We start from the raw sequence: 18,792 nt of genomic DNA, 5'->3' as shown, positions 1-18,792 counted from the left end.
AGGCCTGGGAGGGGATCAGCCCTACTGACACCTTGATCTTGGAGTTTGAGTCACTGGAGTCGGGAGAAAATTAATTTTTGTTGTTCACGCCACCCAGTCTGTGGTAGTGTGTAATGGCAGCCCTGGCAAATTAATACACGTGGCAAACAAGATGTGGAGAGGACATGGGAACCAGCGCTAGGCTCTGTAGGGAGCTGTCTAATATAGTCAAAGGACCGTTCAACTCTTGCTCCTCTCCTACTGATAAATCACCCTCCAGTGACCTTTTACTCACAAATCAGTACCTCCAACAGCAGCTATTTTTATTGTTCCAAGAACCCACGATTTGAGCAAAGTCACCTTCATAAAATGCTGCGGCATTTCATTCAGCTCCATCCTGCGGAAGTCGGTGGATCTCAGTAACAGAGGCCACAGTCTGTGAGATCAAAGGTGCTGAGCTGTGACATGTGGTTAGCAGTGGTCTGGTTGCCTTAAGACCAGGGAAATATTAGAAGAAGACAGTAAGCAGAATAAAAGGGGAGAAAAACAGGAGAAAAGGCCCTTGTGTCTGTCCTTTGAAACGAACTGCCGACGCTCTGACCACCGTGGAATGTTCCGGCCCTGACTGCCCTGCTGGGTCATCACGCCACGCCCACTTCCCGTACGGTCAATGGCAATGACCTCATCTTCAAAAGGGTTATTTTAGACGTTAGAAATGAGCTTGAACTACCTATCTCACCCTGTGTAGGAATCAGTTCCGCAGGTGCATTCACCTCTGGACCCCCATCTTGGTTCCGCTTGTTTTTGTCATCACTTTGATAAACAGGCTTTCGTCAGCAGGCCAGCTGCCCTCCCCGTGGGAGAAGCCAAGCCTGAAGCAGGCAACGCCGCCACGCGAGTGAGGATACAACAGGAAGCCCCGAGGACACGCGGACTTAGAGCTGAGCTCTGGCTTTGCCACTTACTGGTGATGTGGTCTCAGCCAAATTAAATTTTCCTAGTCTAAGTTTTCTCACCTGTGAAAACAGGTTGAAACACCAGCCCACAGTTGAGTTGTGAGATTCAAACAAATAAGTCTAAGTAAGCAGCTAGCACACAGTGGGCGTTCCATAAACGTTAGCGTTCTTACTACTACTCAAATAGTTACTATCAATACTGCTACTCATCAAAACTTTTCTTCTTCCCTTTCCCATTATATACCTGATGTCGACCACCTAACCTATCTCCTTGCAAAGTTGTCTCTACCCACTCCTTCACCACCCTTGCATTTTCTAAAAGGACCCTTGATTTTGATTGCCACCCCTGGAATAGCTGTCTCAGAGGCTGCCGGTGACCTAACTGCCAGAGCAAACTGACTTTTTCTCCAGCAACCCTCTCTGACCTCTATAGCGCCCAACAGTGCCCTCTACCCACCCTTTCTACATAATTGCTTCTCCCCTCGTTTATGTGACTCGACATATTCCAGGTTCTCTTACCTTCCCTTCAGTTACACATTCACAGTGAACTGCCAGACACTTCCCACCCGTATGCTCCTCCTCGTGTCTGCCTCCTGCCTGGAATGTCTTTGCTTCCAGCCTTATTAAAATTCTCCTCATGTGGTATTGCCTGTGAAAGTCCTCCTCCAAGATGCCCGAAGACCTAATCATTCCATTTGGAAAGATTTCCTTCCTGCTATTGCAAAAAAAAAAAAAATCACGTTTTACCTAAACCCATCCCAGGGCATTTATCACATCCTACACAACAGTGTGACTATTTATCTACGTGTTTGGAAGGTAGGAGGACAGGACAATCTGTTGCATGTGATAGGCGTTCAACACATGTACCAGTAAACGAAATAGCAATTATAGTTGAACTGTGCCTTTAGCATTCATGTCAAAACAAGACTATCAATTTGACCCAACATTGTAAAATGATTATAACTCAATAAAAAATGTTAAAAAAAAAAAAAAGACTATCAACACGCATTGACAACTCTGAGCTTTTCTCATTCCTACTTGGCTATTTCTGTGAGTCTGGGTTACAGAGATGTTGTGTCTACTTTCCTCTCTAAAAAGGAAAGAGGTTAGGGCCTCCATCTCTCTCTTTAAGAGAAACATCTCGAGTTGTGCTCATGGCCCATTTTGGCCCCCTCTGCTTCAAACAGTTTCCAAACTCCTAAACAAAGACGTTGAAAACAAGTTTATCCAAATCCAGGAAGGGTAACTATTATCACTGAAGACACAAGATCCACAGCCTCGCTGATCAGAGGCTGGAATGATGGGCTGAAGCCAGTGAGGTCGCTTTCAGCCAGCACACGTGTATAACTCTACGGCCCCAAAGCACCTGCATGGGCATGGGAAACAGCACGCCTACGCTGGCAATAATTCATGAAAAAAAATAGTCTGTCTTCAAATACCTGAAGGAGGAGTGACTTTCCTCTGTGGTTCCAGTGTGCACAGCCAGGGAGGATGGGTGAATCGCAGCTGCCTTGTAAAAAGGCCTTTCCTTCAGGGTGGCCCAATGCTGGCAAGGGCTGAGGTATAGATGCAGAAAGGGGTCCTTGCCTCAGAGAGGGAGGGTGGATCCTGATCTCTCAGGGGACCATTTTAACTGTGCGACTGGATGTCCCTGAGTGATTGTCCCCTGCTACCTCTCCAGCCTCTCCTCACATGACTCTCTTTCTTGCCATGAGCAAGCTTGTCCACGGGTCTTCTTTTCTTTAAACACGTGGCACCAGCCATGCCTGGACTTCACGTGTCTTGTTGATGCTGTTCCATCTGCCATGAATGTCTTTCCCCTCTCTAACCATCCACCCACTTGCCTGGCTAAACTGTACCCATCCTTCAGGTCTCTGCCTCCCAGACCAGTGTCATCTGCTTGCACAGAATCCTGCCATCCCCCTGACCACACGTGGCACACCCACAGGCATTTAATTGTTTGTTTGCTGTCATTAAAAAAAATGTCTGCCTTTTCCCCCAGTCTGTAAGCTTCTTGAAGATCACAGCCATGATCGTTCTGCTCACTCAGATACCTCCAGTCCTGGTCACTGGACTTGGCTGGCAGAGAGAAGCTCAATAAACATCAGTTGAGAGACTGACTTAACCCAATGCAAATATTGGACTTATGAGAAAGACTGATGAAAGGGTGAAAAAGAGAGAAAGGGATAGAGACAGAGAGAGAGTGCTCACTGCATGTTTGAATGTCCTTCCATTTGGTGACAGTTCATAGCTGACCATAGTGCGATTACAGAGTTTCAAAATCTCAGACAAACATTCAGACAAGGTTGGACCCTTAGCTACAGTGGCGCAAAATCCAAAGAAAAACAAAATGATCCGTCTCCTCACATATTTATCTGAAAGGGCTGTTAAAGTCTCCAGTTCTGAAGGGTCGGGAAGAAACGAGGATAGAAAGATTTTTCACATCACCTTTGCTGCCTCTAAACGAACCACTGCGGCAGTCTGCCTACAGATCTGCGTCCTGCTCTACTTAGTCTGGGAGAAGGAGCTGAACTGAGGGAGATCTAGGCTGCTGCTCAGAGTGAAAGGCCGGGGAAGTGGTGGGTTGAGATCTGTTGTGCTCGGTCCATGAGGTGTGAAGAAAGCCCTGCTTCCCATTTCCCTTTTCTTTTCACCTATAAATTGAGTGGTTTGCCACATGTTTGACTCTTGCCAACCTCCACATCTGCGTTAGACCTTTCCTAAAGAAGACATATTTATTGAGCACTTATAATTCATGCACCATTCTGGGTGCTTTCCAAATGTCTTTCAGCCCTTCCAAACACCTAGTGAAGCAAGCATCAACACCCTCATTTTACTCCCAAGGACACTGGCTAAGTAACTTGGCCGACATCACAGAACCGAAGACCAATGCAGCCCAGGTGAAGTTTACTCAAAGACTGTTTTTTTCCCTACTACAGCACTCTCTAATTTGGTACTTGGGCTACCTTTTGGTTTCAGAATGACCACTAATCCTTATTAGACAAAACAGAATTGCCCTACCGAGTTACAACAAAGAGGGAGATTTATATAAAGAGAATTAAAGTATTGCTCTTGTGTTGTTGCTGTGTTGTCTTTCCAAGGAGGAGAAGCACTTTTACAGACAAAACAAATCTGGAGGATGAAAAGGAAACACCCAACAACTTAAACATCTGCGGGAATCCTCACCCGAGGGTCTCGATCCTTTCTCGTAACTTCACAATGGTTTTGGCTGCTATTTTACGAAATGATGCATCTTTGTGCTCGCAGGAAATGTCGACCTTGGAATGAAAATACCACAGCATGGAGTGTGACCTCAAGAGACAAAGTCCTGGCTTATGTACTTTAGGGGGAGAATGTAGGGAGCATTTGTAAGCACTGAGCAGCTGATAACACTTGACAGAACGCAGAGACGGGATCCCAGGGAGGTGGAAGGCCGAGGGAAGGACTTGGAGCTTGGGGAGCCCCGGGGTGTTATCTGCCCCTGTCTCGAAGGACGCTAGATTGAAAAGTTTCAAGGATAAAGTTGAGCGTGAAGAACGACATACAATCTCAGCAGCCTTTGATGATGCATCAAAGGAGTATTTTGACATCATATCAGCAGCTCCATAAATAGGGAGGGGTGAAACTGAAACCAAAGACTACTTTCCCATCTCCATTGAACTTAACCAACGAGAGGCCAAGAACAGTATGTAGAACATAGCCTACCTTTGCAAGATCTGTGCACTCTGTCCTCTAGTGAGAAGGTTCCCACCCACCCAAACACGTCTTCAGATGGCTGGAGGCTACGTTTGTCAGAAAAGGACACAGATCACAGCTGTATTTTCTTATCTTGACAGCCAGCTTTTGGTGCCCTTTGAAATGTCGCCCCACTCACTGCAGTAAGAGAAACCACAGTACAGACAAAATGTGAGATTTCATTAGGGAGTTTTTTGCTGTTGTTCTCCAGCCCCTGAAAGGTTTGTTTGAGCCTCTCACCTAGCAGCACAAAAGCTCTTAAATCACTTGAATGAAAGGGTCAGACCGCAAGCTGTGCAAGCATGGGAAGCCGGCAAGCCCCGGTCAGACCACCCAGCTCTCCAAAGGGATAGCAACGCCGCCGGATTCAGACAAGACAAGAGGCTGCCGGCCTGTGTAACCCGGCCCAGGGAAGCAGTGTTTCCAGAGAGTTACAGGATCCCATTGTGAGGAACGACAGTGTGCTCTGAAAAGGTGGCATTTGTCTGACTCACTCGATCGAGGGCCTCAATTCTTTGTGTAGAGAAAGAAAATTTAAAAGACACTTTCAAAAAATTTTAAGAAAAGCAATAAGCCAAATCTGTGGGTCTGTTCTCAAAGCAAACACGAAAAATATCTCATTTCCCCGTATCTCATGTTTGGAAGACTGAGCCACATCCATCAGTGTCAGAATATTAGAGCTAGAAAGATGCCAAAATGCACTGAATCCAACTCTTTTGTTTTATTGATGGAGAAGGTGAAGCTCAGAGAGACTAACCTTGGATTAGTGGCTCATCTGAGACTGGTTAGCAAGAGCTTAGATGTGAAACAGCATGAGGACAAAGAATCTATCCATACTACACACATTGATCTCTCTGAGTCCTTGGACACCAGCACAGAGCTTGGCATGCACCAGGTACCTACAAACATTTGGACTGAGGGGAGGAAAACGAAGAAGGGGAGCTGATGACCTTTTTACTGTAAGCACACAATGCCATTAGATGTCATTGGGGATGAGAATGGAAGCTGAGTTCTTACTTTCCTACATGGTCAAGTGAAGACCCCCTCATGACGGAGGAATCATTTCCTATTTCTCCCAAGCCCTGTGGGTTGGTCCAATCAAAATATGGCTTCTAGGAATCAGACTGCTCCCAAACAGTCCCAAGAAATAATCCAGCTCAGTTCAGCCCAACTCAGCCTAGCCTGTCCCCAGGAGCGGAGCATCCCCAGCAGGTTGATAAAGGATTAAGAACAGCCTTGGGTTTAACGTTTCCAAGAAAAACATTGCTTGGCCACGCAGAGCAGGTCAGACCGCCATAGCCCAGCATGTGGAGCCAGAGGAACACAGCGTTCAGGTGCCTTTCCCTGACTCCCTTTGTCACTCATGTGAAGGGAAAGGTGAGCAAAGGGGGAAAAAAAGATGAGTTTGGCAGGAGAGCTGGTTGGAAGTCCTGGTCTGTCAGCCAGGCATGCAAAACCACGCTGCATGTAACTTAGGTTCCACATCAGCTCAAACTTAAGTTTATTGTTTACGTATGAGGTTTAACATTAACCAAGGACACGACAAGAATTTAACTGCCAAGGACGATGTAAAGCAGTGCTTATCCAAGTGTGACCAAGCCTGCAGGAGAACCACCTGGGCAAATTCCCAGCCCCAATTTAAGTCTAAAATCCTTGAAGGGCGTAGCTGAGGCACTGGCCTTATACCAAGCACCCAGGGGATTCTTATGAACCCTGAGTTTTGAGAATCCCTGACGGAGAGAAAGAGCAAAGGTAGCTAACATTTTCTTAGCACTATGCTGAAGGCACTTCTATCAAATGAAGGCAGGGGACTAAGAATCAATGCTTCAAGTTTTCACCAGAGCCGGGTACGGTGGTGTCAGTTTTCCAGAGCAGAGACCTGGAGAACAGTTGCATCTCTAGGTCTGGGCTGTGAAGCGGCCCTGAAGAGGTTAATCCCTCCAGCAAGATTCCCAGGCCATAAACTCCAACCAGCATCCGGAAACGCTCTTTTTAAGCTTTGTAATTCACCCCACACAACAAGACTGCACACAATAGCTTTAAAAAAAAAACAGAAATGAAAATTAAATGCCTTGACAATTATTTCTGAGATCCAGATGACAACTAAAAGAAACTATTCACTGCAGCACCAAAATCTCCGGACCAAATCCAGGTAATGAGAAGAAAGTGCTAAAAATCAGTCAAAAACTTCAGAACAATATGATTTCTTTGCCTCTCCAACAAATCTCGCTCATCCTCATAAAAATAGAAACCATGCTTTAAAAAATGTATCTCCAAATATAAAACTAAACTAAAGCAAAAGTATCTAAAACCACCTCATCCAAATTTGCAGATCTTCATACCATGAGGAGGATATTATCTATTTGGTTAATTATTGCATCTTTGCTCTTTGCCATTCCATTTAGCTGAAAAGAAACATCCTGATTTAGGGGGTAAAGTTACAGAATTTAAAATGTTTATTTCATTGATGGGTGCTACTGGAGATGGATTCAGAAGAGAGTTAGACATTCGTGTTATGTAATAAAGAGCCTTGCACTGGGGGCTTATGGCTTTTTAACACTGCAAGTTGCCACCTTCTGCGTTTACATGAGAAATAAACTTTTGCAAGCAGATTCCGTATACTTCTTGCATCCTCGTTACTTGGAGTTAGTGCTACCACACAAACAACCTCTGGGGCATTCGGCTAACAGCATTCACAGTCAAGACGAGAGGAAATACACAAAGCGGATACTTACAGGTAGTGGTTTTCCCTGCCAAGCCAAAATGCCAGAAACCCCTGGCCCGGGCAGACGGGGTAAGAGTCACTGACCCGGTAATCTCTGGTTTAAAGGGCTTTCAGAGGAAGGGGGAGGAAAAACAACCCAGGGAGGGAAAGAAAGCTGAAATTCCAGTCTTTCAGGTCAGCTGAGTTTTAGCTTTCTTTGTACTAAACATCCATGAACCCACCCGACAAGAAAATATAGAATTGAAGTTCACATACACACTCCACTGTCTTTGCTGGTCTCCTCCAAGGCTGCAGCTGCTGCGGCTTTGCAAACTTCCTGGTTGCCAAACCTCAGGACTCCCTGGGAGAAGGGCACGGAGAAAGGATGCCTGCAACTGTTTGCAGGGAGCCCGACCTCCCTGGCAGAGAGCCGCAGCTCTCCAGTCCCTGCTGCTGGCTGGGTCCGCAGGGACAAAACTGAGCTTTTGTTAATAAGGTCGGTGGCGTCTCTCCCCAGTCTCTCCCCAGCTTCCTCCCTCACTATTAGTTATGTACTAACTGCGCTGCCACTGGCTGAGCTGAAGCTGCCTCTCCCGCCCGCGGCGCACAGGCACAGGCGCTCAGAGACACAGGCACGCACAGGGGCACACGCACACACACCACATACACACAGTCGCCCACACATACCACGCATAGGCACCCACATGCGTGTGTGCACACTTACCCACACACAGACAAATGCATTCACAGGCATGCACACACATTCACACACCCTCACACCTACATGTATGCAAACGCAGACCACACACAGATACACACAGCACACACACGCGTTCACATACACACACACACACATACTCACACAAGTTTTCTCCTGAACCTTCAAACTCTGCAAACACACTTTTCCCCTGAACCCTTTTTGGAACAAATTCCCATCCTGAAAGATTTTTATTCAAATTCAGACAAGATGCCCCACCTTCCGAAGGGAGGAGGAAGGGGGCCTGGCTCCTCTGAACTTGGGTCACAGCCTTTGAAGGAAAAGAGGAGCTTCTAGAGTCTGGTTTCTAAGTATCGCCCTAGTTCTTCAGCTTATAAGGCTTTTCAAGTGTCTGGTTCGTTTTGAAAATCCACAAAAATTCCATTAATCTCATCACATGTGCATACAGTTTGTAACCCCACTGACTCAGACCTATCACAGGTCAAGAAAATGTCCTCTCAGAGGCTCGTTTAGTTACACTGATCAGGACTCGGGGGGTGGGTCAAAGCCTTGTTCCTTAACAGCTCCGTCATGAAGTGCGTTCCTCTATTTCATCTCCAGCAGAAAATAAATAAATAAAGGCGTACTATCTGGGCCAACGTTTAAATTGACCATAAATAGAGAAGTTGGAGCATCATCTCGCTTTGGAGGCACCGTTTGTATTGAGACATGTCTGGCTATTCTAGGCATTAGCCCCAGGTGCTAGGAACTGTGAGTCCAGTTCAACCTAGACTGTAATAAGGTCACCACACATTACCCTCTTTCTTAAAAGCAATGAGAGGGAGAGAGAGGAAAATGGAAAAGAAAGGGAAGAAAAGTATGCAAAGAAGGAAGAAAGGAAAGAAAGAAATGAAAAAAGAATTCAAAATGAGAGAAAAACAATTATTTTAAAACATACTTTATAGACTTGAGCAATGAAAGGAACACACACACGTATTCAAAGTCACCAGAAATTCAAAATCTTCAAGAATCTCTTGACTCATTCCATTTGCTCTGAGAATAAATGGGTGAATCTCCTTCAAGGACCTCTAAGCTCTTTATTAAACAAAGTGTTTTACAAACACTGTCTACCAAATACATTTATTAGTAAACAAATACAGTGACAGTGTATGATTCATGTATTAACCTTGAGAAAGCAAGAAATAAAGCCTCAAAGATGATAGTTAGGAAATACAGGGTGACAGACAATCTTGTTCTCAGATTTAATTTAAAAATTTCCCAGCTTGTGAATATCTCACCTGCAAAGAAATGTAGATGATTCTGGATGCTGTTAGCTGAGACACAGAAGTCACTTGAGAAAGGAATGATAGTAGGAAGCTGCATTAATGTGCTTCTCCTAACTTCTGGGCTAAATAAAGGTTATGGATTCATCTAGAAACAGAAATAAGTATTTTACATCACGTCTATGGGGAAAAAAGACATCTTCAGCATTCTAAGTAAAAAAAAAAATAACAAAAACTTAGATTGCAACATATTTCAAAATATCTGCAGGAAATGTAATTTTCATTAAGTTAATGATATTACATGATGCTTGGCCTAACTTTGTACTGAACAGATTCTAGAACAGAGTTAGAGGTAAGTTTGCCAAAATGTCTTGAAATCTGAAGCACCTGCTTGTACAAATACGTTGGTCTTTCTCTTACATCTTCCATAAACGGGCAGGGGCTATTGAAATAACACAACTATAACTTTAATAAAGGACTCTTTGAACAAGTTGAAATGCAAAGCCAGAATATTTTAAAAGAACTAGCCAAGGAAACAACAAAAGAATTCTTCCCCTCAAAAAGCCTGTGCTGTTGAAACAAAATGCATTTTAAAGAAATCATTCTATTTCTAACCTTAGAGTGGGAGTGATAAGAAAAATATAAAATGTCCTGTGGTTGGAGATTACCCACACCTTTTGGGATCGGAAACATGTATGATTTTTGCTGAATTGCTGTAGAATACAGCATTCTCTAAGAAGCATAGCCAACACCTTCACCAAAAACCCATAAAAAAAAAAATTAGGAAATGCCTGTTAAATGTTGCTGATGGCACCAAGCAGAGAGGTATTATCCATTGCTCTGTGAAAGCAGTTTTCCACTGAGTCTGTAAAACCCTAAGGTTATGGGAAGTAATGCTGTGACAAAAAGAGACTACTGGCCAGGAGTGAAAGTGTCACACTTTAAATACATCAGTTCAAAACAAATAAGTAAATAAAATTAAAGCAAGATCAGCACCCCTGTGTACCAGAAAAGAAGAGAAACAAAACGTAGCAAGAATGTTTAGAGGCGGAGACTTGCTGACCTCAGAGTTCAGGGTGGCTAGGGGATAACAGGGAATGAAACAGACACCAGCAAGGCAGGAAGGAGAGCGAAGTGCTCTGTGCGGAGTTCTAAAAGGACAGACCAGTAGCACTTTTTCAAACATAAGTACAAAATCCTCAATAATGTATTTGCAAAGTTGACCTAGCTATGTATTTTTAAAGATACTATACACAAATAGGATTTATTTCAGGACTGCAAGGATGGTTCAGAGTACGAACATCTAGCAGTTTAACATACTGAAGGAGGGGAAAAAAGCCACATGATCATCTTAATAAATGCAGAAAAGTAGTATTCAGTAAAATTCAATGCTCATTCACTAAGCAAACAAAAAACACTATTAGCCAGCTAAGAATAGAATGGAAATCTTTTTACCCAAAGACTTCTGTCAGAAATCTCACGCTTAATGGTAAAATGTTAGTAATCACTGAAGAAGAATGGAACAAAAATGCCGACTACAGTCCCCACAATTCAACAGTGTGTAGGCGACCCTAGCCAATGCAGTAAGTCAAGAAAAAAGAAAAGTGAGACATGAGGATTGGAAAGGAAGAAGATCAACCTTTTACTTCTAAAAGTTTTTCTTAAAAAAGATATTATCTTAAAAAAAAGAGTCTAAAAGATATTTCTAAAAGATTTCTAAAAGAGTTTGCCTACAAAATATCTTAAAGGAATCTTCTGAATGAGAGTGTTGCAAGAGGGTGTCCTGGTGGGAGAGGCGTTGAAGGGACAGCCTTTTCCAAGTACACACAGGTACACAGCACTTTGTTCTATGTCTGGAGCCAACAGTCCAGCTGGAGATATGAAAGAATGAAAGATTCAGGGCCTTTTATTTTATGAGGCTGATACTCAAATAATGTGCTTCACTCTACCTGAGAAAATGTTTCCCCTCCTCTGTGTTCAAGGCTATTGCTTGTGGAAATGGAAACTTTAGGCTAAAAATTCTACTCATCCCATTATCACTTCCACATTTGTTCATTAAATTCAGGCAGGAAATCAGAATAAACTGACTCATTCCATTCCATTCCACTGTGCTGCATTTTTCTCATTAATAGTTAACTTGAACACAACTTCAAATGCTAGCATCAAAGTAAACAGACACTAGGGTTTCTGCACATATGCTAAAAACATAAAAGAAACATCAAGAATCCTTTTTAATCTCCATCTTTCACAGGAAAGCGGGGAAGTGCACCAAAGGCAGCATAAAACAATTTAATTTAAAGATGTTTTACATTTCAACTCTCTCTGTGAGATTTGGGAGTGATCTGGTCTCTCAAAACTTAGCACCAGAAACGATTTTATCTTTCCAATCATAACATAAGGAGTTGGGAGTCTTTGCTTATTGATTCTGGAAAATCTACCTCAAACTCTCTCAAGAGACAGTGTATTTTGCATCATAAAGAAATCAAAATAAAAACAGTTGTTACATTAAAAAAAATAAAAATCATGGCAGCTTAGTCCAAGCAAAGTACACTGAAAGTGACAGAACACACCCACAGGCAAAAGGCACTTTTCTCATCTTAGGAAAAAAAATGGCACCAATCTACTAACAAAATCCCAGACTTGCTTAGAAAGATGAGGCTGAAGTCACACACTCAGTGTGTCTCGCAGAAACCAGAAAATGCTGATCTATTAAATTCTCTTCAACAAGAGTTATTAAACCTTAGTATGAGCGAGGCTCTGTGCTCATTGTGGGAGGGACACACATGAGCAGGACCTGGTGCCTGCTCTCAAAAACCTTACAATGCAGTTGGAGAAGCAAGACAAGAATACATACAGTGAGGGGTATAGTTCCATGGTAGAGTGTGTTCTTGGCGTGCACAAGGTCCTGGGTTCAGTCCCCAGTGCCTCGGTTAAGGGAAAAAAGAGAGAGAGATTATATATTGAGATATGATTAAGAACAGCTAACAATTATTTAACACATACCCCCTTATGTGCATTTTTTACTCACATGCATTTATTAACTCATTTAATCCTGACAACACTAATACCTTGAATGGATCTAGAGGCTCAAACCATAGCCTCCACTCTTCCCCCCTCTACTGACAAACTTTGCCTTTGCTTTACTTTGCATATTAGCTTTATTTTCTCCTGCTACATACAGGCTTTTTTTGTGATAAAGAAAACCCCAGCAGCCCAGGCCTACCTTCCTATGGTTTATAATCTGGAAGAAAAAGAGTCATCTTCCTCATTAGTTTAAGCAGAAAAACCCTAGAGCAACTGGGGAAGGAGTGGGAGTTGCAGATGTTGACACAACGAGACAACTAGAGCGGGGAAAGATTTTCCTAATGGGAACAGGGTGGCGGGGGAAGAGGCATAGGAAAGCCACTGGGCAGGACAGTCAGGCACGCTGAGAGATGTCTGTTTTAATCTCTGAGTCAATAGGGACCCTTTCTCACTGAAATATATTTGACATATAACAGTGTAAATTTAAGGTGTACATGTTAATTTGATACATTTATATATTGTATTATAACTGTCACTGTAGTGATAATTAGCACCTCCATCACATCACGTAATTATCCTTTCCTTTCAGTGGCTGGAATAATTAAGTTCTAGTCTTTCAGCAAATTTGATGGTTATCATACGATATTGTTGTCTATATTGACTACACTTAGATCTCTAGTGCTTAAAAAAAGAAGAGAGCTATCAAACCATGAAAAAAAGGGAGGAAATTCAACTGCATGGCAGAAACTTAAGTGCATATTTCTAAGTGAAAAAATCCATTCTGAAAGTCTATATACTGTATTATACCAACTATATGACTTCCGGAAATGGCCAAATTATAGAGACAACAAAAAAGAATCAGGGGACAGGAAAAGGGAGGGCTGAAAGGTAGAGCACAGAGAATTTTTAGGGCAAAGAAGCCACTCTGTGTGGCAGACAGATGTCTTTATAAATTGGTCCGGACTCATAGAACATACAACACCAAGAGTGAACCTTAACACAGACTACGGACTCGAGTGAGACTGAGTTGATACAGGTTTATCGGTTGTAACAAGATGTACCACACTGGTGGCGGATTTGATAATAGGGAGGCTCTGCATGCGTTGGGTAGAAGAATAAGGAAAATCTCTGTACTTTCACTCAATTTTGCTATGAACCTAAAACTTCTCTGAAATATAAAATCTAATAAACATACATATATATATATATATATATATATATATATATATATATATATATATTTTAAAATCAGAGGTATTTAAAAAAATGGTACCTCTGGTCACAATCCTCTCAAGGAGGAAAGACTGTCTTTAAGATTCCACCCAGGACTCTCTGGGCTCGGACTTAGTTCTCACCAACATGGCTAAATGCACCAAGAAGATCGGAATCATCAATAAATATGGGACCCATTATGGTGCTTCCCTCCAGAAAATGGTGAAGAAAACTGAAGTCAGCCAGCACGCCAAGGACACTTGCTCCTCCTGTGGCAAAACCAGAATGAAGAGACGAGCTGTGTGCATCTGGCACTGTGGGTCCTGCATGAAAACAGTAGCTGGTGATGCCTGGACTTACAACACCACTTCGGCTGTCACAGTAAAGTCTGCCATCAGAAGACTGAAGGCATTGAAGGACTAGTAGAAGTGCCACCATTTGAAACCTTGCTAGCCTGTAATAAATGGGTTAATTTAAGTAACAAAATTTTTTTTTAATTCCACATGGGGAAATTGGAACCCTTATGTACTGTTGATGGGGTTGTAAAATGGTGCAACCATTACAGAAAACCATGTGGAGTTTCCTCAAAAAAGTTAAACATAGAATTAACACATGACCCAGCAACATTACTTCTAGATACATAGTCCAAAAAATTGAAAACAGGATCTTGAAGAGATATTTGCATACATATATTTATGACAGCACTATTCACAGTTGCCAAGAAGTGGAAACAACCAGAATGTTCATCAATGGATGAATGGATAAACAAAGTATTTTGGAATATTATTCAGCCTTATAAAAGAAAAAAACCCTGTCACGTATTCTAACATGAATGAAACTTGAAGACATTATGCTAAGTGAAATAAACCAGTCACAAAAAGACAAAAACCGTATGATTCTACTGATAGGAAGCATCTAAAGTAGGCAAATGTATAGAAACAGAAAGTAGAATGGTGGTTGCCAGGGAAGGGGAGAAAGGAGAGCTGCCATTCGATGGGTAAAGAGATTCAGATTTCCAAGATGAAAACTTTCTGGAAATCTGTTTCACAACAATGTCAATATACTTAACACTACTGAACTGTATACTTTAAAATGGTTAAGATAGGTTGTGTTTTTTTTTTAAAGGAGCTCAATATTCACAGATTTTAAAAATTCCACTAGGAACTCTCACTCTACAAGTCTGAAATCACAAATGATCTGGCATTAATTTTAAGAATGACCAATTATACAATGACTATTCCTAATAATCGTTTTAAAAACTCATGTTTTTACTTACAAGTACAGTTACAGTTTCCCAACTTACTTATAATCAACTCACCTAACCAAATCTATTTGGGATAGAGGAGAGGATATGATGAAAAGCTGTTTTTCCTGAAGTTTCCTTTATTCAAAGTTTCAAATCACCTCTTACTACTTCTGGATCTCAGGACTAGTTGTACATATCTAAACTTTTTCTAAAATTAAATATTTTTAAAAATAGGAGACATTGTTCCATATCTAGGAAATTTTTGGGAATCTTATTTAGAATAAGATCACACATACTTCTCAAAATCTTTTGTCCATAAAGTGGCAACTTTAAAGCTTTAATATTCAAGAGCAAAAATATGACATATTCAAGTGTACAGCATGCACTTGGCTTCAAAAAAGAGATAAAAAATTACAAGGTAGCTTTTCTGGAGTCTGCAGACCCTCTCTTCAGTTCCTCAGCTATGAGCACTTGACCCTATCCACCTTCTTTCACCTTCTAAACTGTTGAGTAAATTTTCCACTACTATGTGGAAATCAGATAAGAATACACAATTTCAGAAAGCCATCCCAGCATTTCAGACATAAATTACGTATATCAAGCCACGTTCACGAGAGGCTACAAATACGTAGTCATCATCTTTCCTTAGCCAAATCCCTGCACTGTACTACCCTGTGGTTTGCAAATTCTGTTTAACACACAATGCTTTTAATACTGTCATTTTTAAGCTCAATAATTCAAAGAAATTATATAAATTATTTAGCTTCAAATATATGAAACTTATCACTGCATCTGGCCCTGGTGAGCATTTAAGAAATGGCATCAATGACAATGACAATTTAGGCTCATGCTCCAAAACAATGTCACAGAAGGATCTGAGCTCTCTCTCCTGGTATCAACAAAAATGTACTTAGGAAACCAACAGATCGTCGGAGCCATGTAGGAAATCTACTGCAGACATAGCAGAGAGAGCTAAGCAGAAAGTAGAAATGCAGCCACGTAGGTATGGTCTGTGTGAACTGATCACCTTCAACTATTCTTTTCTGCTTTTATTCTGTAGCAGAAAGTTAGTTATTCATTCACGTAACGTTCACTAAGTGTCTACCATATGCCAGATACTATCTCGGGGCTGGAAGTTAGAAGTATAACAATGAATATAACATATGTAGGGAACTCTGAGAAGTTTAGGATTTTATCCTATTTTCAAGCTAACAAGTTAGTCTGCCACAATTTCATTAATGCTGGTAGGAGACACAAAACTCATGGTTCTGAGACAAAACGTTTATTACTCATGAAAATAGCTGTAGCCAGTGTATGAACATTTGTACCACCTCTCTGAAACTCAGCTCCCACAAGACAATATAAAGACGGTCAGGTAATACCTCCATCTACAGTGGTTGCAATATAAAAGAGGAACCCTGAGTTTAGGGAACCTGAATATTTTATTATGGGCAGTAAGCCTGCCTGCCCTTGGTCCTGGAAGAAGACATTATTTCACTGGACAGTACACAAACCTGCCCTCTGCTCTGGAGGGAGGCACTGTGTCTATCTTCCAAGGCTATTTGCTCAAATATCCTTGAGAGGGTGGTACAGAACAAAAACAGCCAGTGCCTTTATTCATGAGATATGCAGAAACATATGACACTCATGGAGAACTGTCTCCCCAAAATGTAGTCCCTGCTCTCTAAAAGCTTTGAATCTAAAAGAGGGACTAGAATTGGCACAAAAACAGACACATGGATCAATGGAACAGAGCAGAAAGCCCAGAAAAAAGCCCACAAACCTATGATCAATTAATCTTCAAGAAAGGAGGCAAGAATATACAATGAAGAAAAGACAGTCTCTACAGCAAGTGGTGCTGGGAAAACTGGACAGCAGCATGTAAATCAATGAAGCTAGAGCACTCCCTCACTCCACACACAAAAATAAACTCAAAATGGCTTACAGATTTAAATATAAGATAAAACATAATAAATCTCCTAGAAGAAAACATGTGCAAAACATTCTCTGACATAAATCTCAACAATGTTCTCCTAGGGCAGTCTACCCAGGCAATAGAAAACCAGAGCAAAAATAAACAAATGGGACCTAATTACTTATAAGCTTTTGCACAGCAAAACCATAAGCAAAACAAAACAACAGCCTATGGAATGGGAGAAAATATTTGCAAGTGATGCAACTGACGAAAGCTTAATTTCCAGAATATATAAACTGCTCATACAGCTTAATAACAAGCCAAAAAAACATAAACAAACCAATCCAAAAATGGGCAGAAGACCTAAACAAGTAATTCTCCAATGAAGACATACAAATGGACAATAGGAACATGAAAAAATGCTCAGCATCACTAATTATCAGAGAAATGCAAATCAAAACTACAATGAGCTATCACCTCACACCAGTTAGAATGGCCATCATTCAAAAGTCCACAAATGACAAATGCTGGAGAGGCTGTGGAGAAAAGGGAACCCTCCTACTCTGCTGGTGGGAATGTAGTTTGGTGCAGCCATTATGGAAAGCAGTATGGAGATTTCTCAAAAAATTAAAAATAGACTTACCACATGATCCAGCAATCCCATTTCTGAGTATATATCCAGAAGGAATTCTAATTTGAAAAGATGCATGCACCCCAGTATTCATAGCAGACATGGGAGCAACCTAAATGTCCATCAACAGAGGACTGGATATAGAAGTTGTGGTACATTTATACAATGGAATACTGCTCAGCCATAAAAAGGATAAAATAATGCCATTTGTAGCAACATGGATGGACCTGGAAAATGTCATTCTAAGTGAAGTAAGCCAGAAAGAGAAAGAAAAATACCATATGATATCGCTCATATGTGGAATCTAAAAATAGGGTAGGGGGACAGAAAAGACACTATAAACCCATCTACAAAACAGAAACAGACTTGCAGACATAGTAAACAGTCTTATGGTTCCTGGGGAAAGGGGGTGGGAAGGGATAAATTTGGGAATTTAAGATTTACAAGTGTTAGCCACTATCCATAAAAACAGATTTTAAAGAAATTTCTTCTGTATAGCACAGGGAACTATACAGTTCAATATCTTTGAATAACCTTTAATGAAAAAGAATATGAAAACAAATATATGTATGTATATGAATGACTAGGACATTGTGCTGCACACCAGAAATTGACACATTGTAACTGACTGTACTTCAATAAAAAATAAATAAAAATAAAAGAGGGACTAGAAATGTTAAAAGGATAATAATTACTATAAGATGTCAGGTAAAACAGTAGCATACATACGAGATACTATAGGAGAATCAGTAATATGCTCTGAACCAAGATATGGAAGAAGAACATTCTGAGAAGCTTTCTCAGAGGACCTAAGTGTCAGGGCTGACTCCAAAAAGATGAACAAGAAGATACAGAAAGAAGGAGAGATCATTCTAGGGAGATGTCTCTGCAAGACCAAAGGCATGGAGATGAGAGCAGTTCGCTACAAGCAGAAAACTGTAAGAAGTAGGGTATCACGGAAGCTTAAAGTATGAGGCTAAATGACTATAACTCAATAAAAAAAAAAGTTTAAAAAAAAGTATGAGGCTGAGGGAAATGGGAGATGAAGTGAGACAGGCAAGCAAGGCCGAGAGGTTGGAGAGCCCTTCGTGTTTTGTCAAGGAGCTTGGCCTGTGCCCTGTAGGCTCTGGGGAGCCACTAGAGGGTTTAAGGAAATGAGTGGATTTGCATTCGATAGATCACTTTAAACAGAAAGGGGTCCATGTCTCTCTGGCTTACTGTTGTGATTTTGGTAGGACATAGCAGGTCCTCAGCAGGTCCTCCAACTCTGATGACACACTACAAACATTCAGTATGAACGGCGGCCATCAATCACCCTCGCAGGTGACATGCTCCTTTGATAATCCAGCAGGGCTGTTTGCTCTTCTCTCGGTCCTCACGTTCAGCCTAAGTCTCCAGCAATGCACCCTA

At 41.6% G+C, this 18,792-nt stretch overlaps 3 protein-coding genes across 7 annotated transcripts in view; 1 reads left to right on the top strand and 2 right to left on the bottom strand.

Annotated features, from left to right (window-relative positions):
- Positions 1 to 18,792, bottom strand: part of FREM1 (FRAS1 related extracellular matrix 1) — a 175,955-nt gene that overhangs the window by 140,131 nt on the left and 17,032 nt on the right. For 4 of the 5 annotated variants that reach the window (XM_072959409.1, XM_072959411.1, XM_072959412.1 and 1 more), the window contains exon 1: positions 7,651 to 7,893. The exons of the other annotated variant lie outside the window; for it this stretch is intronic. The gene's annotated coding sequence lies outside the window, so the exon portion shown is untranslated. Of the gene's footprint in view, positions 1 to 7,650; positions 7,894 to 18,792 lie in introns of those variants that run through there. 5 annotated transcript variants of the gene reach the window in all.
- LOC140696230 (uncharacterized) lies at positions 915 to 4,525 on the bottom strand. The gene is made up of 4 exons (XM_072960648.1): positions 4,122 to 4,525; positions 2,375 to 2,491; positions 1,455 to 1,647; positions 915 to 995 (listed from the first exon to the last, which is right to left on the bottom strand). Exons 1-4 carry the CDS (start codon positions 4,523 to 4,525, stop codon positions 915 to 917), a joined length of 795 nt encoding a protein of 264 aa, XP_072816749.1.
- On the top strand, positions 13,738 to 14,013 carry LOC102524806 (large ribosomal subunit protein eL43-like). Its single transcript, XM_015242676.3, has one exon. It carries the CDS (start codon positions 13,738 to 13,740, stop codon positions 14,011 to 14,013), a length of 276 nt encoding a protein of 91 aa, XP_015098162.1.

The sequence above is a fragment of the Vicugna pacos genome, chromosome 4, assembly GCF_048564905.1.
Source record: "Vicugna pacos chromosome 4, VicPac4, whole genome shotgun sequence".
NCBI lineage: Eukaryota > Metazoa > Chordata > Mammalia > Artiodactyla > Camelidae > Vicugna > Vicugna pacos.
The sequence above is the reverse complement of the archived record's forward strand: the minus strand, read 5'-3'. Positions and strand labels throughout refer to the sequence as shown.